At 37.7% G+C, this 19,494-nt stretch overlaps 1 protein-coding gene and 1 long non-coding RNA gene across 4 annotated transcripts; both read right to left on the bottom strand.

Moving 5' to 3' along the window:
• Positions 1-2,704: 2,704 nt before the first annotated feature.
• LOC143879201 (pentatricopeptide repeat-containing protein At3g02490, mitochondrial-like) lies at positions 2,705-12,883 on the bottom strand. 3 transcript variants are annotated; one of them, XR_013251166.1, is made up of 2 exons: positions 10,568-12,883; positions 2,705-2,955 (listed from the first exon to the last, which is right to left on the bottom strand). XR_013251166.1 is itself a non-coding variant. In XM_077381437.1 (1 exon), exon 1 carries the CDS (start codon positions 12,641-12,643, stop codon positions 10,703-10,705), a length of 1,941 nt encoding a protein of 646 aa, XP_077237552.1. In that variant the 5' UTR covers positions 12,644-12,883; the 3' UTR covers positions 10,471-10,702. The 3 variants fall into 3 exon arrangements, 1 of the variants encoding a protein (XP_077237552.1); XR_013251165.1 differs by lacking the exon at positions 2,705-2,955 and adding an exon at positions 3,190-3,399; XM_077381437.1 differs by lacking the exon at positions 2,705-2,955 and having other exon boundaries at positions 10,471-12,883.
• Positions 12,884-16,361: 3,478 nt separating this feature from the next.
• LOC143879200 (uncharacterized) lies at positions 16,362-19,397 on the bottom strand. The gene is made up of 3 exons (XR_013251164.1): positions 19,283-19,397; positions 17,042-17,613; positions 16,362-16,507 (listed from the first exon to the last, which is right to left on the bottom strand). It is a non-coding gene; the product is annotated as an uncharacterized LOC143879200 (long non-coding RNA).
• Positions 19,398-19,494: the final 97 nt, after the last annotated feature.

Here is a 19,494-nt window from a genome sequence, read left to right as displayed (position 1 = left end):
TACAACGACGGAGTGGTCAGAACAAAAGAAAAGGATGGAAAAGCAAGAGAACAAACAAAAACAACAAAGGCCTTCGAGGGAAGTCAAAGCTAATCTATCCGTGATGAAAATGAACCATTTGATTACATTTAGTCCTCTACAATCAGTATGCTAAATCCCTTTCCTTAACTAATCTGATCCCTTGCAAGATAGCCCTCATCTCCACTTCATTGGAATATGCAATCCTAATATGGGGGGAGAAAGCCCGCCTAGTCAAGCCCCGATCATCTTCTAAGAACTCCACCTGCAAGCCTTGAGACTCGACCCGTTGAAATTTAGCTTCATTAGCCCTTGATCAAATGGGGGGGACCATTCCGGCACAAGAGCTTCCTTATTTTCCCCTGTATTGCATATCTCTTTCCAGCATCTCCATAAGAGCTAGAGATAAACCTAAAACTAGGAAGAATCTTAACCCAAGAGATGGTTAGTGATATGTTTTTGTCAATAAGTGTGGGGTTTTAACCAAACATCTGAAAATCCTGTCATTTCTTTCCTTCCAATTTCCGAATAGCCTATATCAATAACACCCTCTACACAATATCCTACCCTTTCTCATCCAAGGACCAGACATCCAACAGTCAAAGGCGATTCACCAAACGCTCAGGAGACCCGCAGTAAACCAAATCTCCAAAGAAAGCAACACCAGATCTCTCAACAAACTTTCAAAATTAATTATCGAACAATCAAGCACGAGGGATTAGAAAAAGATAAATCATCGCAAAAATACCTTCGCTTCTCACACATTCAAAAACACCATCTTATCCTAATCTTTGTAAAAAATTCAGTTTCATCCATCCATGTAGAAGACAATGTAAAATCATTAGTTATTAACATCACCTTTCTGTGGCCTTATAGCTCTATGCAGTGCAACCACTTCATGGAATCATGTGCCTCATTTCGTTATCGAAGTATCAAAGTATAGCAGAGCAGACGGTTCTCTTCACCTGCAATGGTTACGGGTACAGTCGGTTCACCTAAGGGTAACGTCCCTGTTCACCAAGATGTGTGCACACTATTCAAATTCTACAAAATGACCTGAAACTTAAACCCCTCGTTGATAGTACCACCCTTCTAGTCTCAAAGGGGGTGTCCTTATTACCTAAGAGATGTTCTCTCGACAGTCAAAGAAAAGGCCTAGATATCCCTCAGTTCTAGAGAGAACGATCCCCCTGTTTGGTTGCACAAAAGCCGGGCTTTTTGTAGGCGTTTTACTTGAGTATTGGGTTACCACATCATCAAAAACCTTTGGTTGCGTTTAGACATGAAATTCCGGGAGACAACCAGGAATATCTCCTGATTGTCTGGTGACGTGTCATCACTGTCTCCTCCCAACAAAATTCATGCAAAAAACCACAACAGGTGTTTTTTTCACTTGGATTTCGTAGGAATGATACTTTTTATTTCCCATTTTCTCTCCTCTTTATATATTATTTCTTTCTCTTTTTCACTCCTCTCTTTATATTGGTAATGACACCCCCTACCACTACTCTATGAGGTTCACAATCAAACACTACTAACCACTATTCTACGAGGTATGTTCCAGGTAAATCCAAGGCTTGTCTCGACCCAGTGACTACATAACCTGCAACCAAACACAGACAGTGACAGCTCCTGCATAATACTTGACAAAGAGGCTGGATGAGATGTGAGATGTCCGGAAAGTTTAACAAACCCAATCAAATTATACTTGGTGGTGGGTCCATGTTGTACACTGGCTGTTTTCGGCCATCATTCAAAAAGATAACACATTTTAAAATTGAGAAGCCCCTGTTACAGGGTTACCCTCAGAAATTGAAATTTACACCCCTTGCCTTGGTAACATAAATCCCTCTATTTTGTACTTGTATTTTAAATTCCACTGTATATTTGTCATGTATAGTGAATTACATCTGTAAACCATCCTTATTAGCCACCTTGAGGGCCATCTTGAATCCTCCATAGAATAAAAGTAATCGATCTTCAGACATGGTTTGTGCTTAATCATATATGTCGAGTCACACAGAAGACATGATAAGAGCAATTAAATAGTAACGTATTCTGAATTAACTTAACCTCAAACCAGATCATTCATTCATTTTCTTAAGCAACCAACCATGAGTAAGCAGAACTAAATTACATCTTCCGTAGTGCTAAAAGCAAAATACAAACCCAACTGAATTGTGAAAAAAAATAAATCAAAATTACAATATAATTAAAGAATAAATAACAGATAGAACTAAGAAAAAAAGATGAAAAATCTTAAAAACTATTAAATACTGGAGAATAAAGAAAGAAATTTAGAAAAAAAAAAAATACCAACAAAACGTAAAAAATGTAAGGAACTAAAAAATTGAATCATGGAAGACCTTCTAAAAAATTAAATTATAAATTAGTGACTTCCAGCTAATGGGGGAGCCCTTTCACTTGATTTTTGCAAGGGCTCCCATCAGTCTAGAATTCCTCTTATAATTACAATAGAATGGAATTGAAAAAAAAAAATTAAATGAAAATTTCAGAAATCCTAGAAACTTTAAAATATTAAAATTAAGAAGATAGAAACTTAGAAAAATTAAATACAAACAGAATATAAGCTAAAAATACAGATAATTATAAAAATAAAGTAACAGAAATACTATAAAGATGCAATGAAATTTATGTCCTATGCAATAAAACAAAATAAGGAAAATAAATAATATAAAAATGTAATGAAAATTTAGTTCTAATGTAATAAAACAAAACAAGGAAAATAAAATTTGCAAACCATAGGGTGGAAGACTGCAAGTCCATGCTGCTAAAAGCCCAACCTAGACCAGAAGATTGAAAATTTCACAAGCACATGCAAATCATTAACCAGAAATCAAGTTCACATGGGATGAAGAAAATGACCCATTGCAGTTGCAGAATCCAACTCCAAGGACTTCCAAATACGCATTCCAACTGGACATGGAAAATAAGCAAGAGAAGATGAGATGCATAGCAGGTGAGTTGAACTAACAACAATGAGATAAATAAGATCTCATCAATATGTACATTATGAAAATTTCAAAGAAATAGATGGCAGAGTCCTTAGCTAAGAACAAGGGCATACGTAACAGTTAAGAGAATAAATTCACCATCATCTAACATGATCTACACACTAACAGGATGGGAAAAACCATGTTTGCCCTAGCCATGATGCCCCAAGTGTATAACATCGATGTCAGAGGTTCAATGTTTGCTTGCATGTTGGAAAAAAATAAAGGAGAAATCCAAATCAAGAAGTAATGAGTCATCTAAACAGATTTGGCTAAAGAATATACTAAGGTTAGACAGATAAGAACTTACAGATTCCTTAGGTCAATTAAATTGCTAGATATCTTGGCATGGTGACCTGAAATGGGCCTGGTTGAATTGTATAAACAAACCAGAAAAAGAGAATTAAGCTCAGTATGAGAGAAATAAAGAGGGAACAGGCATAGATTGAGTCAGAGTCTAGAGCACATGAAAAGAAAACAAAAATTACAAGAATAATGTTGATATAAGGTATAACAAATGATGTCAAAATATTTGACATTCCAACTCTCATGGTGATATCATGGTGGCACTCTGCCATTAAAGCCTGTCAATAAAGAATGAGAGCTAGTGGACTCTGCATTTCCTTGGAAGCATTTGCTCTATGAGATGGTCACTAAGGACTAACCATATAAACAAAACAGCATCGGATCAGCCAGACAAGCTAAATTGTATCAAAAAAGACTACAAGGTAATTAAAAGTTTTCATGCCATAAGTTAGGTACATTAGAGGAATCCAATCCAGTGGATATAAAAAAAAAATTCTCAGAATTAGAGAATGTGAATTTTCCCTACATATGAGCTCTGCCCACTGGATTTCTTTTTGCAAATCTGACCATAATTGGAAATAAAGAACTTCCTTAACTCTTGGAAGTTATTTGAATATAGCCCTGAATCTCAATACTTTAGTAGCACAACTCCATTACTCATGCGTGCTTGTCAAGAAGAACCTAAATAGAGATGCAAGTGTAGAAATGACACCTCCAATTATGATTCACCTAAGCAGAAGAAAACACCACCTCAAATCTAAAAGCCTGTAATTTGCAGTCCTGTGTTTAGTGTCAAGTCCTCCTACACTCAAATTACATCTTGTTTGCAGTCTTATCGTTTGTAGAGTATGTGCTTTTGGGTGGAACGCCTTCCTGGACAATATTCTCACGGTGGATCAATTGTGCAACCGTCAAATGTGGATCATCAACCACTGCGCTTTATGTGTAAGGGATAGAGAATCCGTTGACCACTTGCTCCTTCATTGCCCTTTTGCTAGAGAGGTATGGTGACGCATTCTTGCAATGTTTTGAAATGGCTTCGGTTTTCCATAGAAAACTACTAAGGCTTAACATATAGGCATAGACCAATAAAGAAGATTATTCGCATACATCATATGGAAGTATGATGCACACAAATTGTGTACGGACATCTATTTTGTTAACTGGCAGTGAAGGGACATCTATATTAGAATTATTTGTAGTTGACAATATATCACTAATGTAGTAAATTGTCAGTTAATTAAATATGACAATAGATAATAGTATTGTGGTTTACTCAACAACTAACTAATGTCACAAGCCGGCCAAGTTGGCCTAGCTCAGGTGATCAGTTGGTTGTACTGGCAAAAATCTCGCTAAACCCCAAGAAAATTGCCTCACAAGTAAAAAAACCAACCGATGAGGGATTTTCACTCAAATTATTATTATGTAATCAATGAAAAAACATTTGGCTCAGTCGGTAGACAGTCTTTATTATGGTCAGGACATGGTGAGCGGGCACTAGGTCCAAGTTTGAGAACACCGGTCCAATCAACATGACTATATGTCACCATAACAAATTGAACTATTTTAAACAAACAAATATAGTAAGCATTTAGATTGCAGACCTGTATTACCTGGATTCCTCTAAATGGACAGACACGTGGACTCATGTCGGATTTTGCAATACTTCAGGACTCACTGCTACACTTCAAGATCTCTTTTATCTGGTTTTTCCTAATCACTACTACCACGTGATGCAGAACGATTGAATGTTGGACTAATGCTCCGCTCCGATACCAAACATATGTAGGACGGATGTATTGAAGGGCCGTTAGGGGTGCAAAGGAGTGAAAATTGGGGTTTTAGATCCTAAATATGAGATTAGATTGGAAAAATATTTCTACTAAGTTTAGAGTAAGCTTAAAAGGGTGCAGACATGTCAGGAATGTGTAAACGTATGCAGGAAAGGTGCATGCAAGGGTCTTTGGCAAGACTAAGGGTTTCAGGGATAAAAGAATAATATGTAGATACGAAGTAAAAACAAGGGATAAAAGAATAATACTTGCATTAGAACTAGAAATAAAGAGGATTAAAGCAAGAAATAAAAGAGTAAGATCAGACCTAGAATCACTCCAGATCTTGTCTAGGCATCACCACCCAAGTTTTCAAGGCCTTGCACTCTAAAGAAATTTTTGCTAGAATCACACTAGCAATCCAACTCCCAAGGCATTGCACAAAGGGAACCGTATGCATCGCACGTAAGATCAGACCTAGAATCACTCGAGATCAAAGAAGCACGAAACGGGTACAGGTGCGGGGTCGGGAGCTGGGAAGCGTGGGGGTCTTGAAGAATCTAAGGTTGGGAGCGTTAATGTAATAGTATATCTTTCAAAATTCAAGTACATAAAATAGTAATTTTTAACTATCTTATATTCTTTCAAAATTTAAGTATATCAAAAGTAGTAATTTCTAACCGTCTTCATTTTCATGCCCTCTTTCCTCATGCCTTCTAAAGATTTGCTTTCGTGCATGCTCCAATGAAGTACTTTCAACATTTGGGGGAGTTTGATGCAAGTAAGTTGGTGAGGGGGTTGCTAATGGTGTTATAGGAGCACGTTGGGAGCGGGTTCCATCTCTTCAGGATCGCGCTCCTTGGAAGCTCTTTCCTAAGGAGCGCTGAATCGAGGTTCCGAGTCGGGAGCGGCACCCCGAGGGAAGATTCCTGCTTCTAAGCTCCAGATCTTGTCTAGGCATCACCACCCAAGTTTTCAAGGCCTTGCACTCTAAAGAAAGTTGTGCTAGAATCACACTAGCTATCCCAACTCCCAAGGCATTGCACTAAGGGAACCCTATGCATCGCACAAAGGGATCGAAGCCTTGCCAGCTTGGAAAAGTAGACTTCACATCCATGATTTGCAAGAAACCAAGAAAAAACTAATTTCCATTCATTCATCCACAGCATATATAACTTCAATGGACCTAAGGCTTACAATATATATAAGAAAAGAAGAGAATTAAAAAGTTTTAAAACCCTAAACAAAAAACTAACACTTTTGACTTAAATACCCTCAATGACTTGAAGACTCTCCCCACTTAAAATTTGAGTAAGGCATGTGGGGACTATTTAAAATGCTCATAACTCAAATAACTTAAGTGATTTTGAAGGGAAAAGACACTACTATCCACCCTATGACTTGAGACTTCATTGGTAGGAGTTCGTCAGCTTTGATCTTCACGCGCGTCGAATGCCACTGTCTTCTTTGACAGACTAAATATTTTAATTGTAGTATGTGTGACAGTCATATCCTTTTATTAGCACAATTTGGATGCTAAGTACAATTTCAAAAGAATCTGTTACGAGCGTTGGTAGAACAAACGACATCGTGTCAGCTTTTGCAGCACCATCCACGCCCTTTGGCACTAATTGAAGGTCTCACGCAGGGGCGGAGCCAGGAATTTACAATGGGGGGGACTAATAGTGCATTGGTCTGGGGGGCAGCTTACTATTACCGGCATTCAGGAACGCCGGTAGAACCCTTTCTGTGTCACAACGTAAAAAAGGATTTTCCAAGTCATTGGGGGGGGGGGGGGGGGGGGAGGAGGAGGGGCCCCATCCACGCTATATGTGGCTCCGCCCCTGATCTCACGGATTCTTACGAACGACTTTTCTTTTCCTGGCATGTTGAATAAAGATCGGCATCATCTTTATCCTCATGTAGTACATAAGAGCTAAGTATCGTCGTAACCAGCTTTGTATGATGATAGTGGCTCTAGTCTGTTGCTCTAATTCAGTGCTCTCCATAAAAGGCATCATCAATGATTGTTCCGACACGAACCCCTGACTCTATGCAGCTTGTGGAGTCTCCAAGGCTGGAAGGCATGCATGGAAATTTTGGTGAGTACAATTTACGCTATCCGGGTGAGATTGCAACCGTTCAAATTTGGTGTTTAACCCTTCCAACAACCCAACTATTCGATGCATCTAGGTGACATGTTTCCAACCTGAGCTATGATATCAAATTTGCAGATGATCAAAGGTTGAACTAATATTTTGCTCTGATACCAAACTATTGCAGGGCGGGATCTATTGAATGAATGTTAGGGCTGAGTAGATGGGTGAAAATTACGATTTTAGATTATGTAATTAGATTGGAAAATAGTTCTACTACGATTAGGGTAGGTTTAGAATAGTGCATACATATGCCAGGAATGTGCAAACGGATGCCGAAAAGGTGTAGACAACATATGCCAGAAAGGTGCATGCAAGGGTTTTTGGAAAGACTAAGGGGCCCATGGATCAATGTAGAGATAAGAATTGAAAATCAAGAGGACTTAAGTAAGAAATTAAAGAGTAAGATTAGACGTTGAATCACTCCAGATCTTGCCTAGACGTTGAATCACTCCAGATCTTGCCTAGGCATCACACCCAGGTTTTCAAGGCTTTGCATCCTACTGAAGAAGGTTGTGCTAGAATCCCAATAACAATACCAAGGCATCGGACAAAGAGAACACTAGGCATCACACTAAGCAGTCAAAGCCTCGCACATTGGAAAAATTGACTTCACATCCATAATTTGAAAGAAAGCACGAAAAATCTAATTTCCATTCATTCATCCATAGCACTCATAGCCCTAAAGTTTACAATATATATAAGAATAGAATTAGAAAGCTCTAAAAACCTAAACAAAAACCTAACACTTTTGGACTAAAATACCCTCTAATGCCTTAAAGACACTCTCCCCACTTAAAATTTTGATGAGAAAAGACTCTACTACCCCTCCCTCCCCCATGACTTTAAAGACTTTATTTAACACTATGAAAACCAAATAAAGCTATTTTAACATCAGCAACGGGTCATCTTCTTAAATCCTTGATTTTCCATGGCATCTTGGATGCTCCCCCAACTTCATGTTGTATCCATCCTAATATTAAGTTTTTATATGAAAATAAAATATTATATTTACTTAAATTATTAAAATTTTAAATATATTACTTGTTATAATTATATTATTATGTAAAATATATAAATTTGAGAATTGAATAAAATATTTTGGCAAATTCACAAATCTTTCTTTCTTAGGGTTGTTGAATCCAAGGTTTAAAATTTCGACTGAAATCCGAAATTTCGAGTTTTGGTCCAGACTGAAACCGAAATTGGGTTAAGTTGAAACGTTACAAAATTTCGAAATTTCAGGCCGAAATTTCTGTAATTTCGCCGAAATTTCTGTAATTTCGCCGAAATTTCGTACGGCATAAAATATTACTTTTTTCCTATCTCGACGAATTTCGAACATAATACGCATATGATCATCTTGGGTGGTTAACAGACTCAGAATCCTCCAAACATAATACGCATTGATTCCTGATGATCATATGCCTAGCAAGAAGATAATCCACAGTGAGAATCTTTTTTATGGCATGCCAACAAACGAAAGGTCGCTACCCTATTAGAAGCAAGAGAACAACAAACTTTCCGAGCAAGAGAGGTGTCCTAAAGGTTTCCAACTGTAACCCCCAAAAGAAGAAGCCTTTAAGATGAGATTGAGGCCCCCCATACAATTCCATGTCCAAATTGGATATAGCAAGTTCCAATTCCGTAGCATGGACGAATGCATCATGAACTAGTATTATGCTTGTAGAATCTCATGTGCAAATTTAAAAGGGACCACCTATCGCATCATTTCAAGCTGGATTCAACACAAAAACGCGTGCCCAAATATCCATACAAACTTTATTAATAGCATCTTAAAATAACAACTTCTGTCTCTTTTTCATACCGCAAGAACTCACTAGCAAATTCAGTGTCCATTATCTCCGAGCCATAGTAATGTTCCTGTATTAAATCGACCAAAAAAATTATGCGTGTAGAATCTCTCTATAGACCAGACACGCACATTAGATAATTATTGAGTATCGGATAGAAGGCAGAGGGTGCAAATTGAAAAGGGACAACCTCTTGTGTCACCTCAAGCTGGATTCAACCCCAAAACTCATGCCCAAATGTCCATACTAAATTTCATTGATAGCATCTTAAACTAGCATTCTCTTCTCTTTTCCCTACTGCAAGAACTCTCTGGAGAAATCCGTGCAGCCACCTCAGTGGAGACTCCACCAAGATAACAAAACAAGAAATAACTATGATAAGTTCAATATCTCATCAAGTATAAAAGCGTCACAAGCCCGGCCGAAATAGGCAACACAGCAAAGTAATAACAATAGGTGGCAATCCAACAACTAAATTCCTGACTACATTAAATATAAAAATAGATTGCTTCAATCTCAGAGTGAGAGAATCTTCATTTAAGTCATTTAAATAGTGGGTAACAATTAGTCCTAAATCTGCTACATAATAAGTAACCATAGGGAAGCTTCATTTTTTAGGGACGCACATGCCAACATGCAGGAGAGTAGAAAACATTTTAAACTCTGAACGAGTAGTTGGGTTCCACGTAGAAGACCCAACTAGAGCCAGGATTAAAGCCGGTTAGATTCCTTCTTCATGAAATTTTTCTAAAGAATTCATTTAGCCGACCCCAACTATTTTGGGACAAAGGCTTTGTTGAGTTGAGTTGAGAATGAGTAATTGGATAAATCCAACTTGGCCATGCAACTTGATTAAATCCATTGTGAGGGAAAAACCCAACAAAAGAGCAACATCCACCATGACATTGGTAGGCTTATGAGTTGTGACATCTATGTCCAAATGGAAAAGAGAGATAATCAATCCTCACAATCCTGACATTCATTTCTAAATATATCCAGTATTTATTTACTACACAATCACAAGGGAAAGATCCTTGTTTCACTGATAAAGTATTTTTTTTCAGCATTAACAATCCTAGCAGATTGAATTAGTGTAATATTATCAAAAGTTTACCCGCAACTTTCGTAAAGCTAATGAAGTGACAGTTTTTTTTTTGGTGGCAGAATAGGGTTTGTAGAAGCTCTTCAAATATTGAAAGTCTATCCAATAATTTTACTATATTTTTTTTATTTTCTTTAATTCTGTTGCTCTCTTCTTCATATTTTCCTTCGAAAAAATCTCCATTAGTAAAAAAATATTTGCATCAAGTCCATTTGCTAAGTTTTGAATTTTGATTAACCAAAAGGAAACAACTGGACGCTTAATAAATGAATGTACGGCACAAAATCTGAAAATATAAATTTTATTCAGGCAATCACAAAATTGCTTACTCCATTCAGTCAAATCAAAATTGAATCCAGACCTCTCCTAAGATGGGAAATACCTTCGAACAATTGAGACCCATAGAGGCCAGCCACTACGCCTGGCTATTCTTCCAAATTCCAACATTAATCACCTCATTTGAGAAGGTGAAACTTCTTCACAGAATACATAACAAGAGATTCACAGTACAGACAGCCTAAGCGACAGCAGCAGCAGCCTCTTTAGGCTTCATAGAACAGAAGAGATTTAAAACATCAGCATGGCCGCGGATATAACCCGGACACTTAGAAAGAAGATTGTGGGCGACATTATGCCTTCCGGCCCTCAAAATTGCTTCAAAAATTCGGAGAAACACAGTTGTTGATGGGAATCTCTTCACTGTCATGGCTTTCAGAAAACTCATAGCATCGTCCTCGGACCCGGACTTGGAAATATAAACAATAAATGGATCTATGAAGGGCGGAAACCCATCTTTTTTCATCAATCCCAGAAGACTCAAAGCTTCTTTAAGAAAACCTTCACCTAATAACTTTTCTATCAAGATTTTGTATGTAGTATGCCATGGCTGCAATTGTTTTCCATCAACCATCTCACTAAGAATTTTGCATGCGTCTTGTGGCCTGTCCTGGTGGCAAAACCTTTTCACCAATACTTCAAATGCACAACCAACTTTAGCGGCACTCTCCCTATCTACCATCTTTTGGAACCAAGAAGAAGCCATATCTACTGCAGTAGCTCCACAAAGACCTTGAATTAAAGATTCCCAAGGTTTAATACCTGAATTACACCCGTCCACAAACTTGCATGCTTCGTCTAGACTCTCAGCCTTACAAAGCCCTAAGACAACTTGACTATGTACAGAACTGTTTGCTACAAATCCACCCTTTTCCATAGCCTTCAAGATCCCATCACACTCCCCCAATTTACCCGCACCCGTCAATGATTTAAGAACCCCATCAAAAGTAGACTTTGTTAAGATATTCCCACCTGCTGCAAAAATGCTTATGACTCTAGAAAATAAATCCATATCTGTTTCCTTGCAGGACACAATTTTCCTCAAAAGAAACAAACAATCCTGAACTGGAGGCTTATCAGAACCTTCCATCATAAACTCGTATAAATCCACAGCTTCCTTCACCATTTTCCTCTTATAAAACCACCCTGAAGCCATAATATATGTCGACATTTCCATTTCTAACCTTGCATTCATCATTTCATTAACAGCAGCCCAAAACTCTCCAATGCAATCCTCTCGGACTAAAAGCCGAGCCATCGCATTATAAGTTTTGGCATCATGTTTAAGAGAACGGTTTTCCTCAACCCATCGGAAAAACATCAGAGCTTTCATCGGACAAACATCAAGACGTGGCAAGACCATCAGAATTAAATTGCTTGATAAGACAACATCCAAATCTTCTAATTTCTTCTGGATTTCTTCACCCCACTCGCCTTCCCTTATTATCTTACAAACCATAGAACATAACCTTTCTGTGGAATCCTCCATAGATCTCAACGTAAACACTTCCTTCAATCTATCCAAATCGCTTACCATGCCCTCCTCAGAAAAACTCTCTGAAACCTTATTGTGAGTGTACTTAGAAATTCCATACCCTTTTTTCTTCATAACCACAAACAAATCCCAAAATTCTTTGACATGATCTTTTCCACCCAAAAACCCTAACATCAAATTATATGATTTGGAACTCAATTTCCCGTCATCAGTTTCCAAAACCCAGTCAAAGAACCTTTGAGCAACCTTGGGGCTCCCATCAAGATTCCGCAGCACTAATAACACGGTTTCATGGTCTAATGGAAGATTAAGCGATTCAAATGCGTTCTTAACATCATCAAAACTACTCGTTTTCGAAAAAATGTCATGAAAAAGAACATGATCGGGATCCTTCTGTTCAAGAACCAGTTCGGACGAAAAGTAGCGATTTATATGGTTTCCCATTTTCGCATTAAGTGAAAAAGGAAAACCGATATTTTGCGAGTTTCTAGGGCAAAACGAATGGGAAAAACGAGCATTTTGAGAACCTAACTTCGTTACCTGATTATAAAGAGAATCGATTCCCGGACTTCTGACTGTGCTTCGAGAAAAGCTCCGAACGAGCAGCAGCTTCCATGGATTTCTCATCTTTCTGCTGGATTTAGAAGACAGATGAGGAAGATCTAGGGTATTTTATCTTGATGAGAAGAAAAATTGGAGGGTTTGGCAGAGGATTGGTTTGGGATTTCAGATGAATCAAGGGAGGATTTCAGAGGGATTAGGGTTAGGGTTTTGGGAGGGTTCATGCTCCAATGGTCACGGAGATTGAGACAGAGAGAGAGAGAGAGAGAGAGAGAGGCCGCCGTATGGGCCCTTTTTAGGGTTAGGGTTCAGGAATTAGGGTTAGGGTTTAAAGGTTGGAAAAAGCTCACATCTAAGATTTTGAAGTGAAATGGGTCCCACTTTGCTTTGACGCATTTTAATTTTTAAGGGGTATTGAGGATATGAGCATAACTACTTAGTTTACTTGGACAGTCGCCGTTCAATTTGGGCAGGTATGGCCCACTGTGTATGATTGAATGATTGATCCAAGCTGAATTGTGATCCCACCCGTTGGATTTAGATAGTGCAATGAAAAATCAACTGCCAGACTCTTGTTGGAAAAATCGGAATAGGAAACCTTTGAATCAAGGGTCTAAGATCATCCCATCATGTTGGGGTTTGGCACCAATGGACTAGATTCATGGTGCCCAACCTTAGATCTACTCAGACTACACATTCCACACCCCACTAAATTAATCCTTGCGTATTTTGATCTCGTGAAAAGAAAATTATGGAAAAAATGTTCTATAGGAAAAAAATGTTTCTATCGGAAAAAAAATGTTGTGTAGAAGATTCTACGGTCTAGTAGGTTTGCAGTTTTCCTGGAAGAATGAGGACAAAATTTTGGCTTTTATAGAAAATTTTCTTTGGAAAAAAATATTCTGTAGAGAATAAAATTGTAGGGTTTAGTAGCTTTGCGGCTTTCCTTGGAAAAACTAGAAAAAAAATTATTTTGGAAAAAAAATTGATGGCAAATGAGTTTATCAATTAAAAATTCATTTCCCATGAGAAAAAAAATTGGAAAAAGGTTTTCCTATATCTAAATATTCTTAGATCCCCATCCTGAAATCCTTGATACCCTTACAAAATTTAGATTTGTCATAAGGTTCTTTAGATCAATCCTTTGATTCAGCTTCTTTAACTCTTCAGATCTCATCCCTTTATTAATTTTCATTCTCATATTCTTCTAAGTGCCGAATCTTCCTAGTTGGATTGGAAGCTCGTTTTAGAAGCTATGTTTGGTTTTAAAAGCTATGTTCTTCTCACTTCCCACATTTACTACGTTATTCTTTCCTCCATAACCTAAAACTTGTAATTCTAATCAATCGAGAAGTCTTCTTTACTACTAGTCATTTACTACGTTATTCTTTCCTCCATAACCTACTACAACCGTACTCTTTCTATGCATTTCCTGTTAACTTTCAAAGAGGCTTACGACATTCTTTGTATTCACTTTCAATGATATTTTCCACACATTGTCTCTTTACTTTCTTTAGAGCTTCTTGCTTCCCAGGTTTTCTCTTTTTTAAACCCAGTGCTTCCTATGTCACTTCTTGAACCCCCTTCCCACTCTGCCCACTATATCTACCTAACCTTTTATTTCACAACTTCCTTTGCTCGATTACCTTTCAAATTATAAGCCATAGAAAAGAGAGGTATAAAGGAGGTATAAAATTAAACTCATATTCCATTATGAGTAATATAAGTAAACTATATGTTACACAGTTACAATTCCCAAGATGCTCGATCTCCAATCAGAAAATGATTATTAAAGACTGGCCAAAAAAGAAATTAATTAGATCCTGATCAGGCAGTATAGATGATAGAACCAAAGTCAAATGTGATTACAGTTGTTAGTAAGAATAGAACCAAGACAAAACTTAATGCTCAATATCATGTGGTAATTAGTTAGAGAGCAGTTCAAAATGTCTCACCTTTCTGCAAATTCTATTTGGGGTTCTCTCCAAGGTTTAGACTTTATGTTTCCAGGTACCACAAACAGTTAAATAAAATACACTGTAGTAGATTAGTTATCAAATCTAACTAAACTCCAGTACTAACAAATTTCTTTGAAGATATCATTGGCTTTAACAGGCTAGAAGATACAAATATACAATATCTAGGCAGTTAAAAACTAACCCTAATTTGAAAATTTTCCACAATAAAATCAATTAACAAGGAATCTTTTTCTTTTCTAAAATTTGTTGAACTATTTGGATGTATATATCCAGCATAACAAGATAGCTATCGCGAAATAAACAATTGGTTTTTCTTTTATTTTTGCCAGATAACAATTCTTAGATTTTAGTTGTCTAGTTTAATATGTTCCTATAATCTCTAAGCGTTTTTGCCTTTTATTCACTCACAAATATCTCCAACTTTTCAAAAATATTGTGTTTTTTTATTTTTTAATGAAAATATCACAATAATTTAACAATATTTTTTTGCTCTCTTTAATGCATAGTGCGTCTTACATTTTATGCATAATCCAGCTTTTATTTTTTTTCATGCAGTCCTATTTTTCTCTCCACTTTCTCTCCTTTTTTTATTTTTTTCATGCAGTCTTATTTTTCTCTCCATATAAACTCAAAAAAACAAAAAACTTTAAAATCTCCCAAGATATACCCATCCTTTAAAATAACTATGAAAAACATTTGTGACTAGAGAAAACTGTTCCTGCACAAGTGTGAAGGTAAGCTTACCTGCACACGAGTGCAGAAACAGGGTGGGGGCCCACATTTTTTGGGAGATCAAAACCATTAACTTGGAAGGCCTTTCCATGGATAGGGTGTGTCCCAAAAATCAGCCCCATTGGATTGTCCTAACCCTGCCATTTATGGAGGTGAAATATGAGCAGAAACATGGACACATAGTGTCTATCCAGCCCCCCAACCTTTAATTGGGTTAGGACGATCCAATGGGGCTGATTTTTGGGCCACACCCTATCCATGGAAGGGCCTTCCAAGTGAATGCTTTAGACCCCCAAAAAATGACCTTGTTTTTGCACTCGTGTGCAGGTAAGCTTACCCGCAATAACAACCTCTATTTGCAAGTAATCGTTATAACAGTTTTACAAATGATATAATTTATGGCTTCCAAATAGGCGTTTTACTGCATCCAACTCTTCTTTCATCCATTGCTGCTGATATTTAAGCCAACTATTTATAGAAATGAGATAATTAAAATGTATGAACAAGCGAGACTAGCTAGGTTGATTAGCAAAACTGACATACAACACATTCCCCAAACTATGCAGAAGGATGGAGTAACATGATATTGCCTAAAAGCCATAGGATTTGATCCCCGTACACAAAAACCTGATTGAAAGCCTTACCTCTCTCTCTCTCTCTCTCATAGCTTTTTTTATTTTTCTCCTACCACATCTTATTGTGTCTAGGGATATGTCATATGTGGGTATATAGGCCCACACCATGGAATGTGTCCCACAACAGCTTTCAATACCCGACAGAATTTCAATCTGATTTCAAGGAAACACTTGGAACTTATCAAATAAATAGAATGAAAATTTCATTAAGATTTAAGTCAATGCCGTAGGTAAATTTTGTTGGGGTAAATATTTGAAATATTGCCTGCGATAAATTTCATAATAGTTTATTATCCATCGTGCAGTGTAACATCATAATGTAAATACATGCTTGTAAAAGTTTTTTATGCAGTGAAACGTTCATGCTGATAAAAAAACAAAATATCATCTCTCTCTCTCTCTCTCTCTCTCTCTCTCTCTCTCTCTCTCTCTCTCTCTCTCTCTCTCTCTCTCTCTCTCTCTCTTCAGTTGCTTGGCAAAAGAAATTGATAGACAAAGCCACAAGGGCACTTGATAGAGACTCTATGAGACTCTCCCACTGTCTCCAGCAAAACGTTTCCTTCCTTAGCAATGCACGGACAATCCTGGCAAATGAAAACAAGAGCAAAAAACCAGTTATTTCAGATGGTTGAAGAAATATCAACTTTAGCAACTAAAAGTAGAAAAGAATAGAATAGGAAAATTACATGGGTCAAAACAGGGGAGGGGTCAGTATATGCTTCCAAATGAAATTAATAATGCATTGGCACCATGTTTGAGGGTAATTTCAAGATAAATTAATACAAGTAGGAAAAGCCAATTCTCGGAACAACATGCAAAAAATTGCACTGGTGAGAAGATCTTGACCATCCAATTATTGACCGATGACACAGATCAACGATTGAATGATCTGGATCATCAAATCAAGATGGCTTTTGGACTACAACAATCAAAGGGGGGCCACTGGATTGAGTTACAACTGAGTTGCACCGAGTCATTACCCAAGATGAAAATGTTTCGTAAAAAAGAACCAAGAAAGGGAAAACAGATGTTGATCAAGATAAAAGATTAGAAATGAACAGTAATATAGAGATTAAATGAACAAAGAAAGGAAAGATAAAGAGATAAAAGAAGAAAACCTTGGCTTCGTCATCCTTCTTTTATGCCCCAATCTCTACCAAATCTTTCTTCTCACCACAGCCGTCGGATGTTGGGATTTGGCAACGTTGAATTGGAATGGACGATGATAAGGACATGTCTTTCTTCAAACAAGGGGCGGCGATCAGATCACATTTGCACGGGTGGTTAGAAAAATCCGATAACATTACGGGGACGTCCGGAGCAGAAACGGAATGCCCAAAAGAACCAAGAATTAGTGACACTGGATCCGTCATTAGGACAATCGGAGCAGAATTCGAACGCCGGAAAGATTCCAACGGCGTAAGAGAAATCTTCTTAGCGGGGCCCCATGTGGGTCTTTGCAGTTCCCGTTGCTTGTTTCTGTTAGAGAAATTAGGTCAAGCAAGAGGTTGCTTGAAGCATTACACCCAATATATACCCAACAGTTTCCACAACAGAGGCATGGGTCGGAGAGGTGAACCGCTTCTGAGCACCGACAATCGAGCCGGAGCTCCAATAGGCTCGTGGTCGGATCGAATGATCCATTCTCCAGGTTCTTGTCTTCTCTCTCTTCTTCCATCTCTCTCTCTCTCTCTCTCTCTCTCTCTCTCTCTGCAAAAAATAAACGAGAATAACTGAAATGGCGAATGAGGAATAAATAGAGATGATTATGATCTTGTTCTTCAACCAACTAAACTAACTTGACTCTGTTTCTATATAGACAAGAACTGCTACGAATACGAATCCCTGTCCTAAGAGCTTTTATTTATTTTTTGAGGGCTGATAGCAAAATGGGATTCCGATTCTTCAAAAAAGACTAATTTTATTAACGTGACACGTGCACATGAGAACAAGAAATAGACTCAATTCTCACAAAAACTAATGAAATCCTCTGCCATTTTCCAATTTTGTGTGTGTTTGGAAGTGATATATCCGCCCCTTTTGATTACTCAGGACACCTGGAGCAGTGGACGTGGCAATCAGACCCCTCAGACCCTTTACAGTCATTGATACATTGCTACTGGGTGTCCCAAGTAATCAAAAGGGGCGGATTTATCACTTCCCTTTTTTTTATGGGTAAGCTGGGGTTTGGCAGGGACCCGTACCGGCCAGTGTCTACCTCAGTCTAGGAGAAGGATGCAGTTAATTATTACCCGGTGAATATCAACAGGAAGATCCTAACCCATTTCTCTTTGAAATGGGCCCGACTGTAATTTTCAAAAAAAATACAGGATTTCACGCTTGGCCATCATATAAAATCTTAGAAGGATGTCTTAATATTGGTTTTCCATTAGTAAAAATAAAGGAAACACACTTGCCTCTCACACATGAATGTATCTTAATCTCAATTCATTTCAATATTATCTTATTAATTTACATACATGTATAGGGGATTTGTTAGGGGCCATCGCTGAAGGCATTTCGTGGACCGGCTGTTGCACGATAAAGCAGCCACATCGGCTCAGATTTTGTCTCATTCATTTAATTCATCTTAGGTGTTTGCTCTCTGATGCAACAACCAGTCCGCGAAATGCCTTATACTTTTCATCAGAAAATGTCTCATTAAATTGATAAGCCATATAAATTTTGTTTATGATAGAGTTTAGAATAAGGTTTTAAATTTCGACCGAAATCCAAAAATTTTCCGAAACCGAAACTTCAGAAACGTTTCAAAAATTTCGGGATTTTCGCTGAAATTGATATTAAAATATTAATATTTTATTGTGTTAAGGAATTTCGTCAAAAAAATTCGGGATTTCGGGCGCATGTACAAAATTTCGCCCGAAATTTCAAACCATGGTTTAGAGTTTAGACAACCACAATTCACTAAATCAAATATGAGAGACCCAAAACTTCATTTCATTTTAGGGGAGTGATAAATCGACCCTAATATATCTTAAATCCACCCCTTTTAACGAAAAACGTTAGGGCGTGTGAGTTGTACACTTGTACGGTTTTTTATGGCAGATGAAAACTTTATTCACACGCCCGAACGTTTTGCATTAAAATGGGTCGTTTGAAGATATATGGGGGTCGATTTATCACTGCCCTTCATTTTATATGATTTCTTACTACGCTGACATTGAAACAGAAAAAGAAATCCTTATGAATTAATCTGGTGGAATTGATCAACTGCTCCAGAGGCTTTCTTTCATGATTACATGTTTACCTGCCTAACTACTTGAATTACTATTCCTCTTTTTTAATTCAACCATCTATTTCACCAATTATGTCAACTCCAAATGAAATTAAAGACCAACCCTTGTGGGCTCAAGTCCCGGTAAGTTCAAGTCTGGGCCGATGGGCAAATGATCGCTCGGCAATCCACCAACACCATCAGGAGACTCTGGTCTTGGAAGTTCAAGAAGACTGACTCAGTCAGCCCGAAGCTGAAAAGAATATGTAGTACTAGGATTGCAGGTGGTGAATGGTATTGGGTTATTCGCTGAAGAAAACCCACTCAAATTACAAA

This window comes from Tasmannia lanceolata, unplaced genomic scaffold, assembly GCF_043159265.1.
Source record: "Tasmannia lanceolata isolate RefF3 unplaced genomic scaffold, GAP_Taslan_0.1 ptg000006l, whole genome shotgun sequence".
Lineage (NCBI taxonomy): Eukaryota > Viridiplantae > Streptophyta > Magnoliopsida > Canellales > Winteraceae > Tasmannia > Tasmannia lanceolata.
Note: the sequence above shows the minus strand (reverse complement) of the source record. Positions and strands in the feature narration are given on the sequence as shown.

Coding starts and splice junctions, on each gene's coding strand:
- LOC143879201 (XM_077381437.1), bottom strand. CDS start 12,643: ATGAGAAATCCATGGAAGCTGCTGCTCGTTCGGAGCTTTTCTCGAAGC.